This window comes from Onychostoma macrolepis, chromosome 03 (genome assembly GCF_012432095.1).
Source record: "Onychostoma macrolepis isolate SWU-2019 chromosome 03, ASM1243209v1, whole genome shotgun sequence".
Classification (NCBI taxonomy): Eukaryota; Metazoa; Chordata; class Actinopteri; order Cypriniformes; family Cyprinidae; genus Onychostoma; species Onychostoma macrolepis.
Genome location: NC_081157.1, coordinates 25598693 through 25622875, shown reverse-complemented (window position 1 = coordinate 25622875; position 24183 = coordinate 25598693). Strand labels below are relative to the sequence as shown.

Sequence of the window (24183 nt, the reverse complement as noted above, 5' to 3'; positions counted from 1 at the left end):
AAAAAGCATTTTTTTCTCCATTGACAGCCATCCAGGGAGATATAGCCATGTATTCTAGAGAAACAGATTTTACATTTTTGGAATTGATAAGATTTTTGATCTCTGATCCTCACCAAGGCTGCATTTATTTGATCAAAATATATTAAAAACAGTAATACTATTGCAATTTAAAATAACAGCTTTCTATTTTAATATATTTTAAAACATATTTTATTTCTGTGATGCAAAGCGGAATTTTCAACTTCTTTACTCCAGTCTTTACATGAAACTTGAGAAATCATTCTAATATGCTAATTTGCTGCTTAGTATTTTTGTAGAAACTGATGAATTTCTTCCAGGATTCTTTGATAAATAGGAATTTCAAAAGAACTGCATGAATTTTTAATATAGAGTAATATTTTGTAACATTTTTAATGTCTCTACTGTCACTTTTGATCAGTTTAGTGTATTCTTGCTAAAAAAAAAAAGTATAAAAAAAAAAAAAAAGAAGATTCTTAATAATATCGCAAACCAATGCATTATTTTATTTTATTTTATTTTTTTAAATAATTTGGCTCTTAGAATTGAGCAGCAGACTTATGTTTTTCTATGTCAGCTGCCTTTGACGTCACATAAAAATGGTGGAGAACTGTGACCCGGGCGACTCTTGTTATATTTAAGTGCTGTATGTATCAAGACAATTCTTGCTGGTTAAATTGTATTTAATGTTTCCATGGTTGTCATTAGCATCACAGGTCAAATAACATTTCAGTCAAATGCTGGAAAATGTTGGGGAACGTGTTTACGCTGTACACCTGCGTAAACTAAAATGAGATTGAACTCCCAACGGTCGAGAAGTGTGTGCACTTAATGCAAGGCGCAGTACAATGGCGGACACAGCAATATAATAAAAGACACCTAGATTCAATAAATTAACATTTACACAAATGCATTTATTCATAATAATTCTACTGCTAGCTAATATATTTCATTAGCGAATATAGAATATTGTTCTGTAGGTTGCTCCAGCCGCAGAGCAACATAGCAATTCACTGCATTAATATAAAATCCAACTGATGCGCAACCACAGGTGTGTTTATCAGCAGATTTACTCATCAGTGTCTGTGTGGGTGGAAGCGTGGTTTGTTCTGTCATTACAGAAGAGGAGAAAATGAGATACAAAGATTGAACATTCATTTTATTGGTTTGGTTTATTAATACAGTGGTTATTTCAGCCGCATTGGCTTTTCACAGGGGAAACCAACAAATAAAATGAAACTAGATAAGTAGAATATAGCTTTCTGACAATCTGTGGCTCAGTCACTAGTCTCTTTAACAATTAGCAACAATAACTCTGCGTACCTGATCAACACAAACGATAAAAAACATATATAAACACGTAAAACAAGAACCGATGCTAATACTTCTGAAAATCTGGATCGTTTATAAAATGATTTATTTACATTCATTCTGAATAATTATAATTTGGGGGAAAACAAGACAAAACACAAAGACGAACACAAATGGCACTGACCGCAGGAAGGAAAGTAAAACACTGATTAAAGGAGACAAAATATAAAATATTATCTGTAGTAATTCGACGATTCCATAGTGTAGTTCAAGTGCTATGAGTAGTAAAGGGTACACAGGTATAGACCCCCGGTCCGCTGAGCGTTTAGGGCGGGATTCAAGCCCTCATCATGCGGAGGGGGGGTGAGGAGGTTGTCGGCTCAAACCTCCTTTCAGTCTCACTCATGCAGTGAAAGTGGTTAGTACAAACTTAATACAACACAAGCTTAATAGCATTAGCATCAAATCTGTGCTTTCATAAACAGAGGGTGTCTATAATCAGCACCGCTATGATTGTGCAACAGCGCACCAGAACAGTGGTCAAGCCAGGTCCAATAGCAAACACAAGGGGGTGTGGTCTGAGGCCAAAGCGGTGTTGCAATTGGTCCATTTTTGTCCAATGGAAATTCATTAGACTGGGCCTCCAACAGTCAACATGAGCCAAAAAGCTTGACATGTTGAAGTTACTGTGACGCGTGAATCTCTGAGCCTGGACTACAGGTGACAAATTATAAAACAACAATTATTAGCAGCTTCAACTATAACGTATTTCAAAAATATAAAGGATAAACTTTTTATATAAAAATATCATTTATCTATGGAGGGCTGATACATTGCGGACGGGTTTGTTGAAGGGTTAGACGTATATGTGTGTATATATATATATATATATATATATATATATAACTGTTCTTCTCTCAGAGTGCACAGGAAATGGTTCTCTGTGAGGACTTGTCAAGACATGAGCATGTTTCAAAGTTCTTTGTCCCATTCCCGTTCTTCGCTCGATCACTCCCATTTTCACTTTCTCATGTCTCTCAGGTGTCTCTGTTAGCAGACGGTCTGCTGGCTGGACAGGGGACTCTCCAGAGACAAGCTTGTTGGAGACATGTCTGGACGAGACGTCTTAAACATGGACGAAATATAAAAGGCCTGTAAGAAAATGTTAAAGTGAGCACACAAAAAGTACCTTACACTCCCAGCTTTATAATAACGGTAATCTAGAGCATGTGGCGACGTGATTCTTACCACCCAGTATGCGGTCAGTCCTCCCTGCAGGAAGCCGGTCAGGACGTCAGTGGGGTGATGGCGGTAGTCAGAAATGCGAGTGAGTCCTGTGTACACTGCTAACATCACCAACATGAACTGCAGCAACGGTCGCAGGAGCCGTGCCCCTCGCCATGACAAACGCGCCTGCAGGTAAAACTGCGCAAAGACAGGAAGTTTCAAGAATAATTAACATATGAGCTGATAAAAGAGTGTACAGACTGATAAATAAAGCTTACAGAGAGTGTGTGTGTGTGTGTCTGACCTAGCTAAACTTCTGATGACACATTTCCTCAAAAATTGCTCGGATGTTAGCTAAATCTGATAAACCATCCTCAAAAGACTAAATAATGTGCTTATTTTAGTTCAAAGATGCCAATAGTGTAAGTCTGTTATTATAAGTAGCCTAAGAATAAAGTCTGCATTAAAATCCACCCTATCTATTTTAGAAATGTGTGTTATCAATCTTTAATCATCTTTAAATTAGCTCGCGACGCTTGAGGGACGATATTATTTAGGCCTACTACAGTTATCTATTTTCTGTATCTCCAAACTAAAAGTGGAAGATGGTATTAAAATGGTTCTGTTCCCAAATATAGTGAGCATCATGGACACAGTCTTCACATTAAGTCTCTTCCAAAAGTTAAGGAGCAGAATTTTTAAATCATCTTGTCTCTGTCAAATTCAAAGGCAACAGAGTGGACAATGCCAGAATATACTACGACAAGCTTCATCCAAAATTACAGAATTGTTGCAAAAAATGTTCTATGTAATTAAAAATGTAATAACGAATATCAACATTTCTGTATGCTTTGTTTATTATGCTGCCTTCATGTGCTGTCGGAAATTTCCTATTTCACACTTTTGAAATCGTGATTACGAGCTTGTCGCATTCAAGTGCTTTGTTGTCGAAAGAATAAATGCAATATTCCATTGGTTGATAACCATAAACATTCACCGCGCTAGATAGTCAGCTTGCTGACAATTCTGGAATTTCGGTCAAATACATGCTTATTTGATTGTTTATAGTACAACATGCGTCAATGTAAAATTTATATATGTATGTATATATATATATATATATATATGATACATGATTGTTCATATATAAATAGGCACTACTTTAACAATAAGGTGATGTAGTTGTTGTTGAAAAAACTAATAAAGAATAGCACTGTCAGCAACAATCATTGTCCCCTCCACAATGTTGAAAGGTTATGGCCCGCCCAACTGGAAAACTCAAGTATCAAAATAATCTCAGAGTTTCCCAGTAGTAAATACTTGAGAAGCCATTCATGTCCAATTTCTGATTAGGAAGCTAGCATGTGAAGGCAGCATTAGAGTATCCTGTTGTTGGCTAACACCAAATTGAAATGAGTTGTGAGTCAAGTTTTCTTCATCGAAGATATACCATGATGATGCACTCAAATTACCATGACTGGGAGAAGTCCCGCCTTCTAAATAAAAGAGGCAATTGGCAATTGGTTAAGACTTTGCATCACTGCAGCTGTCATTATAAACTCTGGTTGTCCAGAGACTCGCTATGCACATTGGCTAGACCAACCCAAAATATACACTTTTTTAAACGCTATTTGAACATTTATGGGACAGTTGTGTTAGATTTTGTTATTTAGATCTAAGTTTAGCTAGCATTTTTTGAGAATAGACTGAGTTGGTCTTGCATCCTGGAAATAGCTGCCTAGAGGCATTGAAAATATGGACACCAAAGGAAAGGTACTTCAATGCTTGTGTTGCATTACACAGAGTGTTCCAAATCATCACTTTTGAGACTACATATTTCAGTTAGGATGCTGCCTTAGAAGTAAACACTAGCTTTGGGAACAGAGCCATATGGTGAAAAAAATTGTTAACACATGTTAATGATACCACCCTGACAAGCTAGCTTAGCTACACAACAAATATTAGGGAAGATGTATTGGGGTCGGTGTGAATTGGCTGTAGATGAACTTTATGGAAGTTGATGTCACACGAGGGACCGTGAAACATTCCAGAATTTAAGGGGTCTGGTACCCCTCCCATCAGCCCTGTCACAGGTGTTTGGCTTCCTGCAGTAAAGCCTGGAGCAGCTGGCGCTCAGAGCCAAAGCATGTGGCTGCAGGTCAGGCATGCAAGGCAGAGCCGAGCCTGTACAGTGCGGCCATTGGCAGGGACGGAGAGAAAAAACAGGCAGAGAGGACAAAGAGCCTGGCACGGAATTTCTATAGGCTTTTCCCTCACTCTGTTCATGTTCTCTCTCTCGCGCTCTCTAATGAGAGTTGAAGAGCTCTCCCGCTTTTAGAGCAGCCAGAGGTCCGTGAATTGAATCAGATGAATGGTAGAAAATAGCTTGTTTTTACACAGCGGGCGAATTTTCTTCCCTCCGTTCTAAACGTGATTGGCACACAAGGCAGAGTAAATTCTGATAAGGTTTGTGGGGCAGTTGAGTGAAAGAGAAATGTGAATGCTATTGAATGTCATGCTTTATGATCGTTTGCGAGCGTTTTGTCATTTTTTCCCCTTATTGTGCCCCTTCCCTAGGCCATAACAGCGAGTGAGAGAGAGGGGTTTAACTGAAAGAAGTCTGTCTATCTCTCAGCAGGCCAAAGCTCCCCCCCTCCCGGACCCAACCCACAACTAAACAAGGCCTCCTCTGTCTTCAGCTAGCTTTCACTCGCTCTCCCTCTCTCCGCTCATCTATTCATCAGGCCTCTGGAGAACATTCCCTCTTTCACTCAAGCCTTTCTTTTCCGCTTGAAGCAAAATGCCTTTTGGGAGGTTTTTTTTTTTTTGCGTTCTCAGAGCCTTCTTCTTTCAGTATGAGTTTATTTGTGTGCATTTGTGTGAGTTGAAGTTTGAGAGAGTTTCTTGTCAGTAGGAATTTTTTGGCATTTTTCCCACATGGCAGGGATGGGAAGTGAAAGCTGACAACAGAAAAAGCTCCTCACCAGCATCCGACAGCAAGCACAGGCATTCGGTGCTACCCTGACTTGTGTTTGAGTTTGCGTGTTTGAGTGTGCATGTGGTAAATATGGCCACACAAGGCGATACTCACTGCCAGGTAAAGCATGGTGTACATGGCGAAAGATGCATGGCCCGAGAAGAAGGACTTTCTGTTTGAAAAGAGCAGAAGGGAAATATTACCAACTAAATGTCATAATCTCGCAAATCATTAAACCGCTGCACTGCTTTATGGGCCATAACAATGTCTGCATGATGTTATATAAAGCAATCACAAGCATACATGTTATTGTAAGTAAATTCCTTTATATTTCCTTAAAACATACAATGTGATCAGTCAAAAAACATCCAATATTTGCACTTGAAAAACTGTACCTTTTATTAATCATAAACTGTAGCTCTGTTCCAAAATCTAGTGAGACTCCTACCTAGGCAGCATCACTAGATAGGGCTATTTTAAACACCCATTGAAGGGTTTACTCTCCAGAGTGAGAGCTTCAAAGGGTTTAAGGGTGTAGGGGACCAAAAAACCGTGCCTTGGAAGGCACTTCTGTGTCATCTTGCTGTGACAGTTAAGGAGGCGCCATCATCGCACAATTAAACCTCCTCAAGAAATCATGGGAGCGAAGTGTCCATCAGTTTCACGCTTCTAAGTGGCCAGTTTTGAGTAATTCGGTTTGGAATGACCCTCGCTCTGATCTGGCCTTTGGAGGTGGATTCTGTTTGGAACATAGAACAAGGTACCTTCTTTTGGCCAAATATTAAAAAACCATTTGTAAGAGCATTTATCATTCATACCCTTACCAAAAAGTAGTATACTTCAAGTTTATTTTATTAAGTATACTTAAGTAAAGTTCAAGTATATTTTTAAATATACTTTATGTAATAAGTATACAAATATCAGTGTACTAGTAGTATACTTGTAAGTGTACTATTTCCATACTCATTGGGACTAAATTGGCCCACTTTCTAGTATATAAAAGTATACTTTTAAGTATACTTTAAGTATAAAAGTAGTAGAATTTGAGTACACAACTAGTTTACATCAATGTTGTTAGCTTGTACTGCAACTATACTAAAAGTGAACTTATAGGTATACTGATAGTTTACTAATTAAATACTTGTAGTAGCATTTTTAGTACTTTGAAGTATAGTCTCAGTAAACTACTAGTTTAGTAGTTTTATACTGCAAGTATACTCACAAGTTTTCTTTAAGTGAACTTTACATCATACATTAAGTATACTACTATGTCCCTATTTAGGTATTAATTTGTATATATTTTGTTATATGAATATCTGAACATACAAAACATCCAAAGAAAGAACAGGGTATCTGCTTGAAAACAAAAACATTTTATTCTCGCTTCATGCATTCTTTTTTTAAACACTTGACTGGGTAAGTTTCATAAATAAAATTTAAAAATGTAAAAATAAACAACATTTTGAACAAAAAGCTGAAAAAAGACTATGAATTAGATTCAGAATGATAATCAAAATGTAGATGGAGTCGATCAACACCCCAAAGCTTGACAGTCATTATTACCTCTTCATTGGTCAACATTTTATTCCATAACTTTACACAGTTTTGATGCTGTTTTATATCTGATGATCGTGTTAGATTACATGTGGGAGTATCTGTTGTTTCTTTTTCTTCTTCACTTGTGTTTTTTTGGAAATTCTGTACAGAAAATGTGTACTAGCGCCCCCTACCGTATAACAATGAAAACACGGATTCTAGGAGCACAAGTATAGCTCAAATATATTTAGACTTTTTTTAAGTATAAATCAAGTATACTTAAATGTCATTTTAAGTATCTTTCTGAGAAGTACATAAAGCCCATTTCTGAGAAGTACATAAAAAGAAAACTAAAAGTATACTTTCCTATATTTAGTTTAAAAGAAGTATACTAATAGCACACAGACAATCCTAGAATGCATCGCAAGAAGCTGACCCTTGTGACAAAATGTGCTTCGTTGTACTGAATGTGCACTTTTATCATACTTCAAATCTTTTAAAATATAATTTTATTGTGCTGTTAGCTTAGCAACATGCTAACATCGAACTCCATCAGAATCAGTTGCAAGTCGAGTCTTCCATGTGGAGTACTCTTTGTGTCATGCATGTATTATATGTTACAAATAAGTCAGTTGTGAAGATCCATTTTGGTTAGGATGCTGCCTATGTGTATGTAGTATACAGCAAGACATAGTAGGTGAAAAATATTGCAGAAAAATGTAGTATGTTCGAATTCTTAGTATTTATAGCAGACAAGTAGTAAAACCAGTATAAAACCAGGCAGGGTAAACTTCACAGTAGTACTTAACACGGATTACTGTCACACTTTCAAAATCCTTCATCTCTTGAATTAAGATTATATTTCAATTTTAAAGTAGACATTGCATGCAAAATTCACTTTTACATGGTGTTTGCATATAAATGTATCTTAGCAGTGTGTGGAAACAACTACCCTACAAGGATAAAAATCCATTCACTCCTTTTTTTAATCCCCCAAAATCCTAAACAGTCTCAATTATCAAGCCGTTTTGATTTTCTAAGCAGTATGATATCATATTGCTCAGGCCCCGCCTACAACCGCTGAAGTACTGTCCAATATTAGCATATTTTCACCCTCAGCCATTTGTACGAAGTCCATCATTTTCTCCACGTTCCAGCAGCTGTAGCGACAATGTCTTGTAAGCAATGCAGATGTTTTGTAGTTTTGTGATGTAGAAGAACATAAGAATCTTAATTTTCTCCCGACATCAGAGCCACTGAGGATGCTGTGCATTCGTTTTGTTTTGAATGGTAATGTGCCACTGAATACACCTAAAATATACATATACATAAAACCTAAATGTCTGCACATTAATTTTACTCCAGACTGCTTTCTGAACAAGAGATAATTCAAGGCAGGTTTTGTTAAAAAGTTCAAACTTAAGGATAGATCAGTACCCATTATTCGTGATCCCGCTGCACCTCCAGAAGAAGTAAGTCGGACACTTTATATTTTTTATGATTATTTGCAAATTGCCTTTGCTCTTCCATGGAAGAGAGGGGCGGATGAACTGAGCTCATTAGCATTTAAAGGGGCATGACCCAAAATGAGTTGCTGTGAATAGAGCAAGGTAAAAAGGGTGTTGTTTTACATGACCACTGAGGAATTTTAACCTAAGTATGTTGCAGACCGTTCATAAAGACCCTAAAGAATCATACCAACTTGAGGAAGATCAATGTCCCCTTTGAAGCACAGCCACCACAAAATCAGACTTACTTTGAGATCATTCTGAGGTTAAATACATATTTAACTGTAACTGATTACAATTACTTTCATTTTGTAATTAAATAGGGGTTATGCGCAACAGACTTCCGTATTCTGCTAACCAGGTCTCGTTGCTTCCGGTTCACGTGTTTTGCAAATGCCCCGTTAAATATGAAGCTGTTTTACTCAAGATGCCTTCAAAGTAGACACTAAAGATAATCATTACCAATGTGCATCACATATGTGGATTGATATATAAATTATTTTTATTTTTATTCTTTTCAATAACATTTATATATAAAAGTCGAATAAAACGTCAACAATAAAAACAGCTAGCTAATTTAACTGATTACCTTAAAAGTCCATTGATAAGTTCTCCGACAAGCGGAAGCAATGAGACCTGTTTTCCGGGTTTGGTCAGGTGACGTTCGACATATACCCTATTACGTAATTCCGTTACATGTAACTAGTTACTCCCCAACACATGCAGGCAGGTGTGTTGGAGCAGGGTTGGAACTGAAGTCTGCAGGAACTGCAAGTCTCCAGGAGCAGGATTGGAGACCCTTGATATAGAACATACATTTTTAATGATCAATAAGTACTCTTTCAAAAGAAATTTTGTACAGAGCCTAGGTTTTGGAACAGAGCTCATCTCCCCTCTGTACCTCCCATTAAACCCCTTGTACTCCACTTACCTGGCCTCATCCACTATCTTGGAATTGTTGCCGCAGAAGACATTTGAGATGTAGGTTCCGGGTACGCAGTTGAGTGATTCATAGGTCACATTGCACGCTGACAGGAAGTGGGGACGGAGTCGGCCCACACTCAGCTTCGCCATGTTGGTCAAGGATTGCCCCACGCAGCAGCCAAACAGGAAGCTGCCCAGCTCCTTATACAGACAGGACACGTAGAGGTTGCGCACAAACGCCCGTGAGTGCACACTTCTGAATCGTACACGGTAACACTCTCCGACAGCAATCTGAGACAGACAGGGGATACCGCTAAGGTTATAGCCATGCAACACTGAGTTAAATACTACAAGGCTCAGGATGCCTTAAATAATTCACAGCACCTCATACACATGCTCTCTTACACAAAGAGAAACTCTTGTTCAATAGAAAAGTACATGAAAAGAGTAAATCAATAGCCTTCAGTAACAGGAGAACCGTGGGCTAATACTACTATGGACAGGACGTCTCGTAAAAGACGAAAATTAAAATTCTGTCACCAGTTATCCTCATGTTGTTTTAAATCCATGCAGTTTTCATTCTTTCAGGGAACATCAAAGGTCAATTTAAATGTACTGGTCACTCTTTTGCACAGAATTACAGTGAAAATATAACTTGAACGTTTTACATAAACACCATAGAAGTAGTTCTTCAAATAGTTTTTTGAGGGAAACAGAAAAAAAAATTAAGTTATTTTCTTGAACCATCTTGACATTCACCCTAGCTCTCCTTAGTATCTTCATGAGAGAAGTAGAAAGTATGAATTTTTCTTTTAAATCAGGGGTGTCGAGACCTGTTGCTAGAGGGTCACTGTCCTGCAGAGTTTAACTTCAACCCTAAATAAAGCCATCTGAACCAGCTATTCACTGTCTTCAGACTCACTAGAAAATTCCAGGAAAGTATGTTGGCGCTAAACGCTATAGGTCGTTGGACCTCCAGGAGCAGGGTTGGACACCCCTGTTATAAATTCATTAGTTGATCAAGTTCACAAACCCAGTGTAAATGACTGGTTCACAAATCAGCCATGATGCACCAATTCATCCATCATTGAGCCTATGTTGACTGATGAAGAGTGCTATACAAATAAATCATTATTATTATTATATGTTGGACTGGTGTGGTGTGTTCTGTACTACTGGCACTGGTCGGACCCCCATAGGTGGATCTGTAGATGCCTGAGCATGTTGAATCGGCTTTGGGCAGTTAGTGAGAATGATCACTCTGATTGGCTGTTTAGTTTGGCGAAGTAGTGGACGAGAAGAAGTGTCAAAGGCAAGCAATGACAAAGTCGAGGGAACAAACAGAAGACTGGTTGTTCATCTTTATCTCATTTACAATGATATCCGCAGTCCTAGCTCTCCATTTCTCTTTTTGAACGATGAATACAGACTACTGCCTCCTGCTGGTATGGAGAGTTATTTCCTCTCATGTCAGCGCAAAACGTACATGCAGTTTTGCTATTGGCTGTAGTCTATGCACTGTGTTAAAGTGCAAATTGTTCACCTAGATGCAGGTAACACGAGGCAACAACACGGTTTTCGTTACCACTAGTTCTTTGATTTGGTTTGGTGTGTCTGGGCCTTTAACAATTTTTGTTTTGCCATTCTTTCCCTTATTCACGTAGTACAGTTAGAGAGAGGTCAGGAAGCGAAGTGGGAGATAGAGGGAGCCAGGATTGGTAAAGGACCATGAACTGGGATTCAATCTTTGGTCGTCTGAAGTGCAATTGTGCCTACATGACGAAGCGCTGCCCACAAGGCCCATATGTGCTATATTCTTTAGTATTTTAAAGGATTGAGTTATATTGACCACCATTTATCATACTTTAATGTTGCTTTTGCACCCATTTTGATACTTAAAAGATGTTGCAGTTCAATGGAAAACAACAATTCTTGAAAATCTTTTGTGCTTTGAGAAGAAAATAAGTCTGACATGAGGCTGAATAAATGAAGACAGAGTTTACACTCTTGGGTGAGCTATCTCTTTGCAGTCATTCAACAAGTGATATTTCAGTTTATGAGTGCGTTCTCACCGTAAGTCCTGTGATTATGATGCCCCCGGCTATAAGCATGCTGTCAGGAATGGCCTCAATTTCTATGTAAGGGTAAGTGATGCTGGTGTCCCCGCAGAAGAAGCCCCTCATGTATGGTTTCACCGCTTTGAGCTCACAGGCGAAGAACGGAATGGAGGCTGTCAGGAGAGAGACAGAGGGGTTAATGTTTCTGTCGAAACTACCTGGATGAATGTTTTTCTGTGCATGTCAGTGTTTCTCTGGCACCACAAGATCAGACACAGATACGTCTTTAATGCTCTATTATGTGCAATTAGAATCGCAAGTGCGGCTGAGATATTGAGAATGTCACTGTCTTCCTGATGGGAATCGAGATCCAGCCTAAGGAGCTGACATTCCATGCATATCTCTGGCAGAAAGAGAGAAGGAGGGGGTGGGGGTTGAAAGAGAATGACAGCACGGACAGATGAGGCATGTGGAGAAGAAAAGACCCTAAAGAATACAGGATTGAGGTCAGAGACTATGAGGAGGAAGATGGAAAGTTTCTTGCGAGTTGTGCTGGGAATGCGGTAATATGGTTCACTTGGAGTGCGTAGGGGATTTTCTCTTTCAGGAAAATGCAAACAAATCTATTACACACCTGGATGGTTGCAGGCAGGTGTGTTGGACACTGGCTAGACTAAAGTGTAGAAACTAAAACCTGCACACTACTGTAGCTTGCAGAATTCCTTATGGTATTTATGGCAGTGTGTGGGACTTATTCTATGCCCTTGTTAAACAATTATTAATTTAAAAATTAAACATTGTCGGAGTAGGTCACAAGACAAGTTTCCCAGATAAGTAAACCAGGATGTTGTTCCAAATGGATGGGTGAACTCTCAAGGTATAAATCAGTAAGCAAATAGGTCATTTCCAAATAGAAATCAGTTGTGGCTTGGCAGTATGTGCATGTGCTCCAATACATTGCATAGTTTAATATTAATATTACAGTTCTGATAATTAGTTTCATGTTGTGGTCGATGAGTTATAGATATCATTTCTTTTTTTTTTCTTACAGATAAATATATTTTTTGCTTTCTTTGTTGCATTTTCTCCTTGGTACCAACATGTGCAAGTGACATATAAGTAAGCTGTCCTCTCATTGGTCAGAGTTCTCCTGTTTACGCTTTGGGATTCCACTCATTATGGTTATCCATCAAGATGGGTTGACAAATTAGCTCTGCGATCTAGCTCCTTGTTACACATACACATACACATACACATACACATACACATACACGAATGCATATAAGCCTTGATTCAATCAAGACTTTATCGGGACAGCATTCTTGTAATGCACCTGTTTTGTAGAAGAGCAATGACATTTTAAAATAAAGAGGTGCTCTTTTATTTTCAACTCATAAGTAAGATGCTTACCCACAAAATCAGGTAATGCATTACCTTATTAATTATGATACAGACTGACCCTTTAGTCCACTGGGTCGGACTGCTTTCTCACTGCAAGTGAGATGATTTAAGTTTGGCCAAGACCTGGTGTGGATCGGAAAATGCACCAGTTTCTGCTCCAAACATGCCAGGTGTGAAAACACCCTTAATAAATAATTCATTTTAAGTACTAAAAGTGAGTTTAGGCTTCATTATATTATAATGTACATTTTAGCATACAATTTGTTAAATATTACATTTAACACATATTTATTAGCATTTTTAAAGGTTAACCATAAGTGTTCAAGGACGGACAAAGGTCTAAATGAAAAGACAAATAAAATAAAATCAGGACATTACCATGTACAATTAAATATCACTTATGAATTATTAGCTGTTGTAAAGAAAGATATTAATGCTAATTTGCCAGTTTAACCATCTCTTCAAAACCCAAATGATTCCCATTCAGAGAGTGTTTTTGATTGACTAGTTTTCTGATGCTAAAAAAAGCATGGGTTTTTTGCTGTTTACAGAATCTAGTGTTCTCACTCAGGCAGGTGCCATTTCTCAGGACCTCTTTTCAGCGATATCTGTCAGGAAGTAGGAACATTTCATGTGTCAAGCAATCACTTACAACACCTTTAATGGACAGAGAAGTATTGGCTAATTATTCATTATATAATCATTACAGGAAATACATAATAGAATATACACAGTACTGATGTGTAAATATAGATCTGTACCAGGAGTTGAGTATGAATATAGAAGTGATGAGTGATTCAGCTGTTGAGTTCTTGGTTTTTGTTCCCTCTCTCTCTCTCGTTTCCCCCAGGCCCGGGGCCCGTACGGTCCCATGCCCTTGATCCACACAGAGCATGAGACTAATCATTAACCCTCCACTCTCTCCCCCAGCTGGAACGAACCCAGCCACAAACACAGCCTCTGCCAGGGAATCTCTCAGTGTACGTGACCGTTCGGTTTCCAGGGCACATACACATGCTTGCACGCTGCAGGGGGACCAAAACAGATCCAGAGATGGAAAGAAAGTGCAAAGTAGGTCACCGTTGGCTGAAATGTACCAGCAAGTTCACATACACTGATCGTGATCGTTCATCCAGAATATCGGGTATCGCACACTAATAATTTCGTAGTTGTACGTACAGGAGAAATTCTTACAAAAATTTGCAACACAACGCCTTATTCTGTTAATGAATTCTGAGACTTCTAGAATGAGTGACCACTCAAGGTTACTAATTTGCATAAACACACCCATCTCCATATAAGGGCTTTTCGCACAATCTTTCCTTGCAGTACTCCTGTAACGAAAGTAAGAACTTCGTTAGATCCTCAAGCAATGCCAAGTATGCCATTCTCAAAACCACTACAAACACTTTATATACAGTCAGTTTATATTAGCCATTATTATATTATATTATATTATGTACACAGCATATCTGCATTCTCATACAGAAAAAAAAACAAAAAAATAACTCAAGCATAAGCAATAAATCAATTTATCTTAACATGATTATATAAGGCCACCCAAAGTATTTGGTTTTGCGTATGTGTGGTTTCAGTTTAATTTTAGTACAAAAGAAATTGGTGAATCATGGTTGGTTTGTGAAAGCGTTCATACTCACATTTCACATACAAATGTATGCATACACATGAGACTCATTGTGTTAACAAAGGTCTCCCACACACTTCAGTTTTTGCTGCATCAATCAAATCCATTGATTTCAACAAAGATGGTGTGTCACAAACACATAGGAGCAAGAAATGCAAGGGTTTGCAAAAATTTTGTAATTTTGCTGTTGACCACTGAGAATTTCAGACAGGCTGATTTAGTTGCTCATAAATTCAATTCACTGTATTCCCACTTGATTTCCAGCATCTCTTTTTACATTCTTATCGCTCAAATGCCCCATAAGTGCCCTAACAAGCACACATACTGACCTGCATATCGAGATGAATGCTTATGAACGCTCCCCCTGAAAACACTGATAAGTATAATCAGAATTTAACACTAAATTTGTACTGTGCTGACAGCTGCTTTTCTCAGAATAAGTGGAGGCCAAACAAAGATAAGGTGAGACGCAACATCCTGCACTGCTGAATATGTAGAGGTGAAGAAGACATGCTGTTGACGAGATAGCACTGAGTTACACATCAGCACACCCTGATCTGACCCTGATCCCGCTTTCGCTCGGTCTCACCGTAGCACATGCTTGACATTTCATCCATGCTTTGGACAGGCCTGTACACTGTTACCCTTCAGGGTCCTCTCTGGGCCGGTCACATGTGCTTGTGTGTAATCGAGATCTCTATCATTAGCTCTGGTCACCATGCAGAATACAGATATGAAGGGCTGGTTACCAAGCTCCTGTTCAGCAGGCTTTTAAACAGAGTCCCTACATATTCTATGAAGCAGAATATTTTATAAAGCTGAAGATTTTATACATATTTTATACGACACTCCTTCAGAGAATTTATCCTTCCGATTTATTCTTTAAATGGTTATTGGTTACAGGCCACACTTGAGGTAAGTTGGAGGTGGACTGGGACAAAAAAGGATCAACGACATGGCACTCTTTTGTTATGATAATTTTTGGAGAAGCATAAAGTCAAAAATGCAATGATGCAACTGATGTCATAATGAAACAAGCCTCATTCAAAAATTATTGAATAGAAAACATTGAAGTATTATAATAAAACAAAATATTTTAATAAAACTGCTACTGCTTATTCATATTACAGTAATAATGAAAAAATGGTAACATGGTTCAACCAATAAGCAGAAATGATACATTATATCATAGAGACCCTCGTGACCTTGCAGACCCTTGTGACTATTTGTCAGTATCAATAAGTCAAATAATTTAGCCTTTTTATGACAAGGTGAGGTTAATTAAGTTACCCAAACCAAAAAAAGAAAAGAAAAACATAATTATATTTATAAATGAATATAATGCCATTTGTAAGCATTACGTTTTAGCTTGAAAAAATATATATATTCAAAAAATAGTTATTAAGATGTGTGCATTCACTGTATGTATTCAAGATGTAAGCAAAGTAAGTTATTATTTCCATAATTTTGGTGGTTGGACACAGTGTTATTTTAGAATAATTGACATCCTATTATAGTGTTTATTGATGTTTTGAATCAGTTTTTTTTTTTTTTCCAGTTTCAGTTTTTTTTCCAGTTTTAGTAGTTTTTGTTTTTGTATTTTTTTTATCTGTCTACATTGTTTTTATTCATTTTTATTTCAAAATTACTAAATAAAATGAGAAATGTTGCCTTGAAATAAAAAGTTTTTGAACACTTTATTTCAGTTAACGTTTATTTTATTTCAAGTAACAAATATGTTTGTTAATAGTTTTAATTTCAGTTTCAGTTTTAACTGTTGCATGACAGTTCTATCATTTAACATGATGAGTCATTAATTAAACGTTTCTTGAAAATGATAAAAACTTTTTTTTTTTTTCAAAACCATAAATGAATGACTTATGATTTTTTATTTATTTATTTTTTATCATGGACAATAAATATGTCATTGACCCATTATATAATTATATTGATTAAAGAGTCATAATAAATTGATGTTTATTGTTGTCTGATGAAGACAAATTCTCACATTTCAGCATTCTGGAAATCACCTAGGCCTATGACTGCATTTATTTTGTGTTTTTACTTGTTTAATTTGACACACAGTGAATGGTACTGCACTGAACATTCATCCCCCACTATATTTGTCTACTAGACGAAGAGCCAATGAGCGGGCGAGTTGAAATTAAAGCTGGTGCAATCCTGTGAAACTGCTGATAGAGTAGTAGACTGTGCGTCTGGGGACAACCGTGCCATGTTAGTAAGCATTATATCACCTACACCAGAATCTGCCACTGCACTTTAAATGGGCCGGGCTGACAATATTGAAACTTTTACTCTCATTTACTCTTCATCTTTGTAAATTTTCCTAAATCTAAATAAAATTTTGCAAGACACTCCACAAGTCTTCCTCTGGCCAGTTCATCTTTCAGGAAGGTTGGCCAACAACTGTCTGCATGGCAGGGATGGCAACTGTAACTCTGAACAACTTCTCGCTTTCCTGGTTTGCCTGTGCTGAGGAACGAGGCGAGGTTAGCAATAATCTTCCAGGTGTGCTAATCCTCTTATCGTTGCGTGCTCACACTTGGGGTGGGTTGGGAAATCAGTGGAGAAACTGCACCTTAAACTCAGCCTCAGTTGGGCACACTTAACACACGGCGACCTCACAGACCGTGTTCATGGTGGTTCATTAGCTCACACCCCCAAAGGAAGCTCCTTATCACCAAGACAGCATATTAGCCAGCGGCTAGCTGCTGTCAGCTGAGCTAATGATTAGCTAGATCAGTCGTGCTAAACTGGTAACACGTACGCACCTCATGCAGACAGGTCAAGGATTGAAAATCAGTCCAACGGCGCCTGTCCTTAAAAGACCTCCTAAAAAGAAAGACTTCTCAGTTTTTTCGTTTTATTTGGGGCCAGTCAGAATGATGGAAATGAAGCTATAGTTGAAGAAAGTTTTTTTTTTTTTTTAGTTCATGAAACACTTCATCACGTCATGTGGTTTTTCCATCATACCTTGAATACATGTGAGTGTATACAGCTTAATCGTTAAAATAAAAAAATATACCAAAATACATTATTATTTTTAAATGTAATAAGGTAATAAGTGTTTTTACAAATATTATGAATAATTAATTTATAAATATCATTCGTTTTGGGGGAGTTGCACCACATGACATTTTACAACCTGCCTTGTCTTAACATTTTATCTTGCCTTGTCTTAAAAATGTCAAATTATCTGATATTTGAAGAGACTTATTAACTTTTACACACATAGGGTCCATTCTATGACTTCATTCAGTTGGTTGCACCACATGACTTTGTCAGACAAAAGTTTTTCAAATATTAGTAAGAAGTAAATCAGTTTTGTTTAAATATAATTTATTATTTAAAAATAATAAAAGAAATAATAATAAAAGATTGTGCTAAATACAGGGTTCAAACAAGGTCGTTACAATTCTTGAATTTAGCTTTTAGAAATTTAAGATCAGAAATATTTGGAAATTTACCTTGTTTTGTGTTTTAAATTAAATAGAATATGGGTATGAGATTCACATCTATGAGAAACAAATATTTATTTTATAAAAAGTATTAAAAGTCTTTATAATTGAGTCTTTATAACAGTTAATGGATGGAAGACATTGACTTCCACAGTGGCTTAGCGGACGGGCACACACGTTAATGCGTGTGTCGTCAAATGCCGAAAGCGCCGTCAATTTTTACTTTCACTTTCACGGTGAAAAACGTTCACCGGCATAAGTCTTGCACAAAGTTTGCACGTTGCTTGTATGATATCCACTGGCTCGTCTTCGTGGTTTAAAACAGAAATATTTCCAATATTGTGACGCACCCCCTCTACCCCCATAGTATGTAAAAATACTATGGAAGTCAATGGCTACCATCAGCAGTTTGGTTACCATCATTCTTTAAAATATCTTCTTTTGTGTTCAGAATATGAAAGAAACTTATACAGGTTTGGAACAAGTGGAGGGTGAGTAAATTTTAGATTTGTTTGCTGAACTATCCCTTTAACATGAGAAATAGTTCATTAAGAATAACATATTGTATGCAAATCCTGGGGGGGGATTGTTTTGCCTGTATGAACAAATCTTTTTTCTTGATTATGATATCAGAAAAGTTTTACAGTATCAGCCTAACAATTGTGACTTTGTTACAAAACCATTTTAATTCAGAAATGTTCATAAAAGAAGAGGTGTAATGTGTGAATTTTTAAAAATTTAATAAAGCATCACCTCATTGACCAAGATATCAGCTCAAAATTAGTAGTTCTGCAGAACTGCCAAGGCTAAATGAGATAATGTCACAGAACACATATCAGGTGTCTGCTGTCATTAATGCTTCCTGTATCAGTGACACATCTATCGAATTCATTTAAGGAACAAGGCCAGAGGGGCTGGTGTGTAATAAAAATCGATGCCGTTCTGGACTATTGTGTAAAACGCAGCAAAACACTTCCATTAATGCTGAGGGACGATGTCAGGATCAGTGACCCACCCTAGCAGACTCACTTATCTAGAGGACATCGCTAATGGATCCGCACGGTAATGCAATAGCCCATATCCACCGGTCTCTTTACTCTGCGTTTATAACCTAGACCCAGTCGATGCTATTGATTGAGGTACATTCTACATGCTGTTCCATTAATGCGCCAGCGTGCCGGTGGAGTAGCGCATCAACACAAGTCCATTAGCAGATCACATCCAAAAAGCCATAACCCAGAAATCCTGGAATCCCGGAGACAAACACAGCCGTGATTCAGTCCTTACCGAGAAACATGCCTGGCTTTACCCAAGCCCAGAGCAAACACGCTACACACAGTAGACAAGCGCCTAACATGAGTCCAAATGAGTACTGTGAGGTCACTTCAACCACAGCTACAGAGCTTCACAACAAACCTCCAAACCACTAGCTGGCCGCACGTAATCTGTCAAGCAGCTGCGAGCAAACTCCAACACCTGGCTGGAGGAGAGAATGCAGCGAAGATGGATGGAGAACGTGAGAAAGCAGGCCAGAAAAGATAGGAGATAAACAGCACAAACAACTGCGTGGTGTAGCACAATCCGCTCTCGGTCTGGGCCATTTCTCAGTCACAAGAGCGAGGGAACAGAACATTAGATTCAATCCGTGCCTTGCTCGGAAAGAAAGGATCTGTTTCTAATTTACACTTCTGAGCACCACAGCCCAGAATGAGCTCACCGTGAAAGAATAACAATAAAATAAGATGGAACAAGAGACAGAACAACAGCAGAGAAGCAGGGGGCAGAACTGCACAAAAAGCAGCTGGGGCGTGTTTCTTTTTTCCATGTAGCTCATTTGTGTTGGTAATTGATAGAAAACACAAAAAATGCTATGCACTTTCCATCAACTTTTCTGTTACTAAAGTCATTTGAGAAGCTTTTTTTGCGTGTGCATTGTTATGAGGTTGCTAGTGTTCTGGGTGGTTGTTAGTGTGTTGTATGTGGGCACTAAGATGTTCTGTGTTCAACTCACACTTGTGATTTGTTAGCGTGGTCGATTTCTGCTGTCAAGAGTCACAAGAGCCCAATTCTGGTCATGAGATATGACTCTGGTCCCTCCCTGTTTTCACCCGTTTGAGCATCTACCAGACAAAAAGACCGACTGCTTAGAAAAGCAATAGAACATCTCTCTTCATCGAGATGTGATTTGAGATGCCATTCATATAAGTAAAGCACTAAAGTATTTGTATTTCTTTTTGTTATATGAAGGTCACACTAAACCTGTCATGACAACCTTTTATCACGCTTTTATCATTTTATATAATACTATTATTTTATTGTTTTATTTGTCCCAGACCCACAGTTTCAACCTTAAAATATGAATATCCATTATATACTGTATATAACAGTGTCTAGGTAAATCTAGGTAAGTATCACTTGTGTACAGAATATTTTTATTGTATCATTTCCAGTCAAACTTTGAATTGTTAAATGTGTGTGAAAATATTGTTTCATTGTGTGTATTTAGTATACATTAAATGCTAGTGATGCAATTAGCCTTGGCAATATAAAGGCGCTGGCTATTTTATTCCAAATTTATATACTTATAATTATTATATTCCAAATTCCAAAATTACATTTCTTTATATAAAAAAAATAAAAATTAAGAAATACACAAACAAATTACAGAATTCTATTGTGATGCATGTACACCACTTTTCAAGTTTGGGTCTGTAACATTTTTTTTTTTTCTTCTTTAATTCAGAAAGGATGCATTAAAATGATCACAGGTGACAGTAAAGACATTTAACATTATATAAGATTTTTATTCCAAATAAATGCTATTCCTTTGAAATTTATAATAATAAGAAATTATTTTCTGAGCAGCAAATCAGCATATTAGAATGATTTCTGAAGGACCCGTGACAATGAAGACTGAAGTAATGATGTTGAAAATTCAGCTTGTATCACATGAATAAATTACATTTTAAAATATATTCAAATAGAAAAAAGTTATTTTAAATTGTAATAATATTTCACAATTTTACTGTGTTACTGTATTTTTGATCAAATAAATGTAGCCTTGATGAGCATAAAAAAAAAAAAATTCAAAATCATACAAATCTTACCAAACCCAAACTTTTGAACGCTTTTTTTAGAACGCTGTTAAACTTTGTTACTGTATAAACTAAATAAACAACTGAGACATTAAAAAGTGTTTTTACTTTCTAAAGTCCACAAGGCTGAAAGTTTCCATAGTTGAAAAAACTCCCAAATATAAGGAAAAGTAAGCAATGCTTGCCTTAGCAAACACTTGCAATTAGCTAAACAGTCGAAAAAGCCCTCAGTGTTTGAGGGGATGGAGAAAAGAACGAGAAGAATAGTGAGTGTGAGAGATGAGAGAGAGAGTGAGAGTTTGCCAGACGGAGGCGATTATGGCGGTTCTGGAATGTGAGGTCAGTGAACGAAGCTCAGCTAAGACCTACTTCGTAAACAGGGCCCCTCCTCTACATAACAACACACACACACACACACACATCTACACAAACACCTCATTATGACAATATACACTTATTCCCGCAAAAACTACACAAACATCTCATCACCACCAGCCTCTACACATCCATACATTCATTATATAAAACACCTCAACATACGATACAAAACACACACCGCTGACAAACTTCACCATCAAAATCACCACAATACTGAATATCGGCTTACAAAACACGGCTGCAGAAACCACTGGTTCCACATGGACGCACTAGCATGTAGATACACAAACACCTCTCAAAACCACAGCAACCGCAGTGTCAATATACAACCACATGGACATCGACTCTACACAAACGCAGACTAAACCGACTGCGCCGCGCACGTTCACATACACGCAAGCGACCCCAGACGGCCTTGGAGTAGCTATATAAACAAAGAGCAGTGGAAACCCAAGCAGGTAGACAGTTTCTTCTCTGCGTGAAACGATAAAAATCTACAAGCACAAATATGGCTGACTAATTTGTTGAGGCAGACGGCGCTAAAAAAAAAAAGACTGGAAGTTTTCTTTCTGGGAACAAGAAGTAAAACATGTTCTCTTTATCACAGGAAGTGAGTGAGAGGTGGGATGTAATTACCCACCTAATCTTGTTTAATCTCCGTCTTTGTCTACTTTTTGTTTTCTGTGTCTTTCAATCAGATAAAAAGAGCCTTTGTGGAAAAATATGGTCAGGTGTGCATAAACTAGAGTCTGACAAACACACACACAGATGAGACAGAGCCGTACAGACGATATACCCTCTGGCACTGCGGCTGTGTTTTGGATCACAGGACCATCATCCACTAAACATCTAATTGAAGCCATTGTCTGGAAGAGCGTCTGTTTGGGTAGACAGGCAGAGCTGATCTCTGTGAAGAGAGAGATAGCTCAAGGGGTGACATTACTCTTTCTGTTGTTGGTTGGCGTTCTGTTGTGTCTACCCCGATGAGCTCACACTAAAGACAAATCACACCAAGAACAAAGACACAGGCCTGGAGAGGAAGACAGGAGCGACGCACGCACAAACAACCGTTTTCAAAAGAATTATTACCAACACAGCCTGAGGAACCTTTTTAAATTCTTATGATGTCACAGAACCTTTTTAAGTTCCAATGATGCCTTAGAACAGGGATCCAGTTCCTGGAGGTCGCCACAGCCCTGAAGAGTTCAACCCTAGGTTTAACCTAATCGAACACACCTGATCCAGCTAATCAAGTCCTTCAAGCTTATTTGAAAACCACATGGCATGTGTGTTGCAGTAGGGCTGGAACTAAACTCTGCAGGACTGCGACCCTCCAGGAACTCAGTTTTGCATCCCTGCCACAGAACTTGTTTATGTTTCCATGATGCCACAGAAACAAAAGTTCACTTAACTTTTCTTTTACTATTATTATTTACTTAATTTTAAGGCAACGGGTTTCCTCAATTTTTTTAAGTTAAGTCAACTTATCACTTTTTACAGTGTGTGATGTCAAATGACCTTTTTAGGTTCTTATGATGTCACAGAATGTTTTGAATGTACACAATACATGCCACAAGAGAACCTTTTTTAGCAAAAGTAGTGTCACAAGAGAACCTTTACAAAGCCCTGATTGAACAGAACTTAGGTAAATTTGGGTTTCACAGACATACTTTTTAATTCCTTTCTTATACCGCCTCTGTAAAAATGATTAAGCAAATTACTTACTGTGTTTCGACTAACTCAGCGGTCCTCTGAGACAACTAATCCCACCAGCACAGGAATGTCTGTGAATGCAGTTTTTCTGTCACAATGCTTCTCAATTATTTTGACCTTCATTAGATTCCCTAACAAAAGCTAAATTTCCTCTTGTGTTGCCAGGACGGCTTCATCTTTCTTCTGTTACCAAAAAGTACTATGCTTGGCTGTAACACAATTAGCATTGAACCATATGGCCAAGTCAAGAACTCTACACAGCAAAAAATCGTTCGTAATAAGATACTTCTAAACATAAGCTGCTACCAAGAAAGAGTGCACATCTACTTTAACATTTCTGCATCTCTATGAAACACTGCCAACTTTTCCTATATACCCTTCAAGCATTCTTATAAATGCTTTCTTCACACCTAAAAATAATGAATCTGTCAGGCAATTGAGGTGATGGGGAGCAGAACCACAGGGAAAGATGAGTTGAAGCTTGCTTGAGTTTTCCTCTCTGACCCCCACCGCTAGCAATGCTGCGTCTCTGGTGTTACTGTAGCCGAGTCCAGACATGCGTCCTCAGGCTGGGGGGATATACTTTACCCTGTCTTACAACACGCTGTGCACAGGAGACAGTAAACAGCTGAGGGGGTCAGCGGTGCCTCCAGACTCTTTAAGAGTGTGTGTGTTTTTGGGAATGAGGCCATGTTGAGGCAGGTCAGTATAGAAGCTTATTTGCCCCATGGAATAATATAGAAAAGGTAATTGCGATTTTATATCTCATAATTCAGACTTTTTTTCTCACAATTGCAAGTTTATATCTCACAATTGCACAACCCTAACTCAGAATTCTGATGGAAAAAAGTCAGAATTGCAAGTTATAAATTCACAATTTTGACTTTTTTTCTTAGAATTGCAACTTTATATCT

At 37.8% G+C, this 24183-nt stretch overlaps 1 protein-coding gene across 2 annotated transcripts in view; it reads right to left on the bottom strand.

Annotated features, from left to right (window-relative positions):
* Positions 1–1156: 1156 nt before the first annotated feature.
* ppap2d (phosphatidic acid phosphatase type 2D) overlaps positions 1157–24183 on the bottom strand; it is a 35721-nt gene continuing 12694 nt past the window's right edge. For both annotated transcript variants that reach the window (XM_058769299.1, XM_058769300.1), the window contains 5 exons: positions 11574–11731; positions 9509–9792; positions 5648–5705; positions 2578–2754; positions 1157–2481 (listed from right to left, as the gene is read on the bottom strand). In XM_058769299.1, coding sequence (XP_058625282.1) covers positions 2380–2481; positions 2578–2754; positions 5648–5705; positions 9509–9792; positions 11574–11731 — 779 coding nt within the window. In that variant the 3' untranslated portion in view covers positions 1157–2379. The remainder of the gene's footprint in view (positions 2482–2577; positions 2755–5647; positions 5706–9508; positions 9793–11573; positions 11732–24183) is intronic.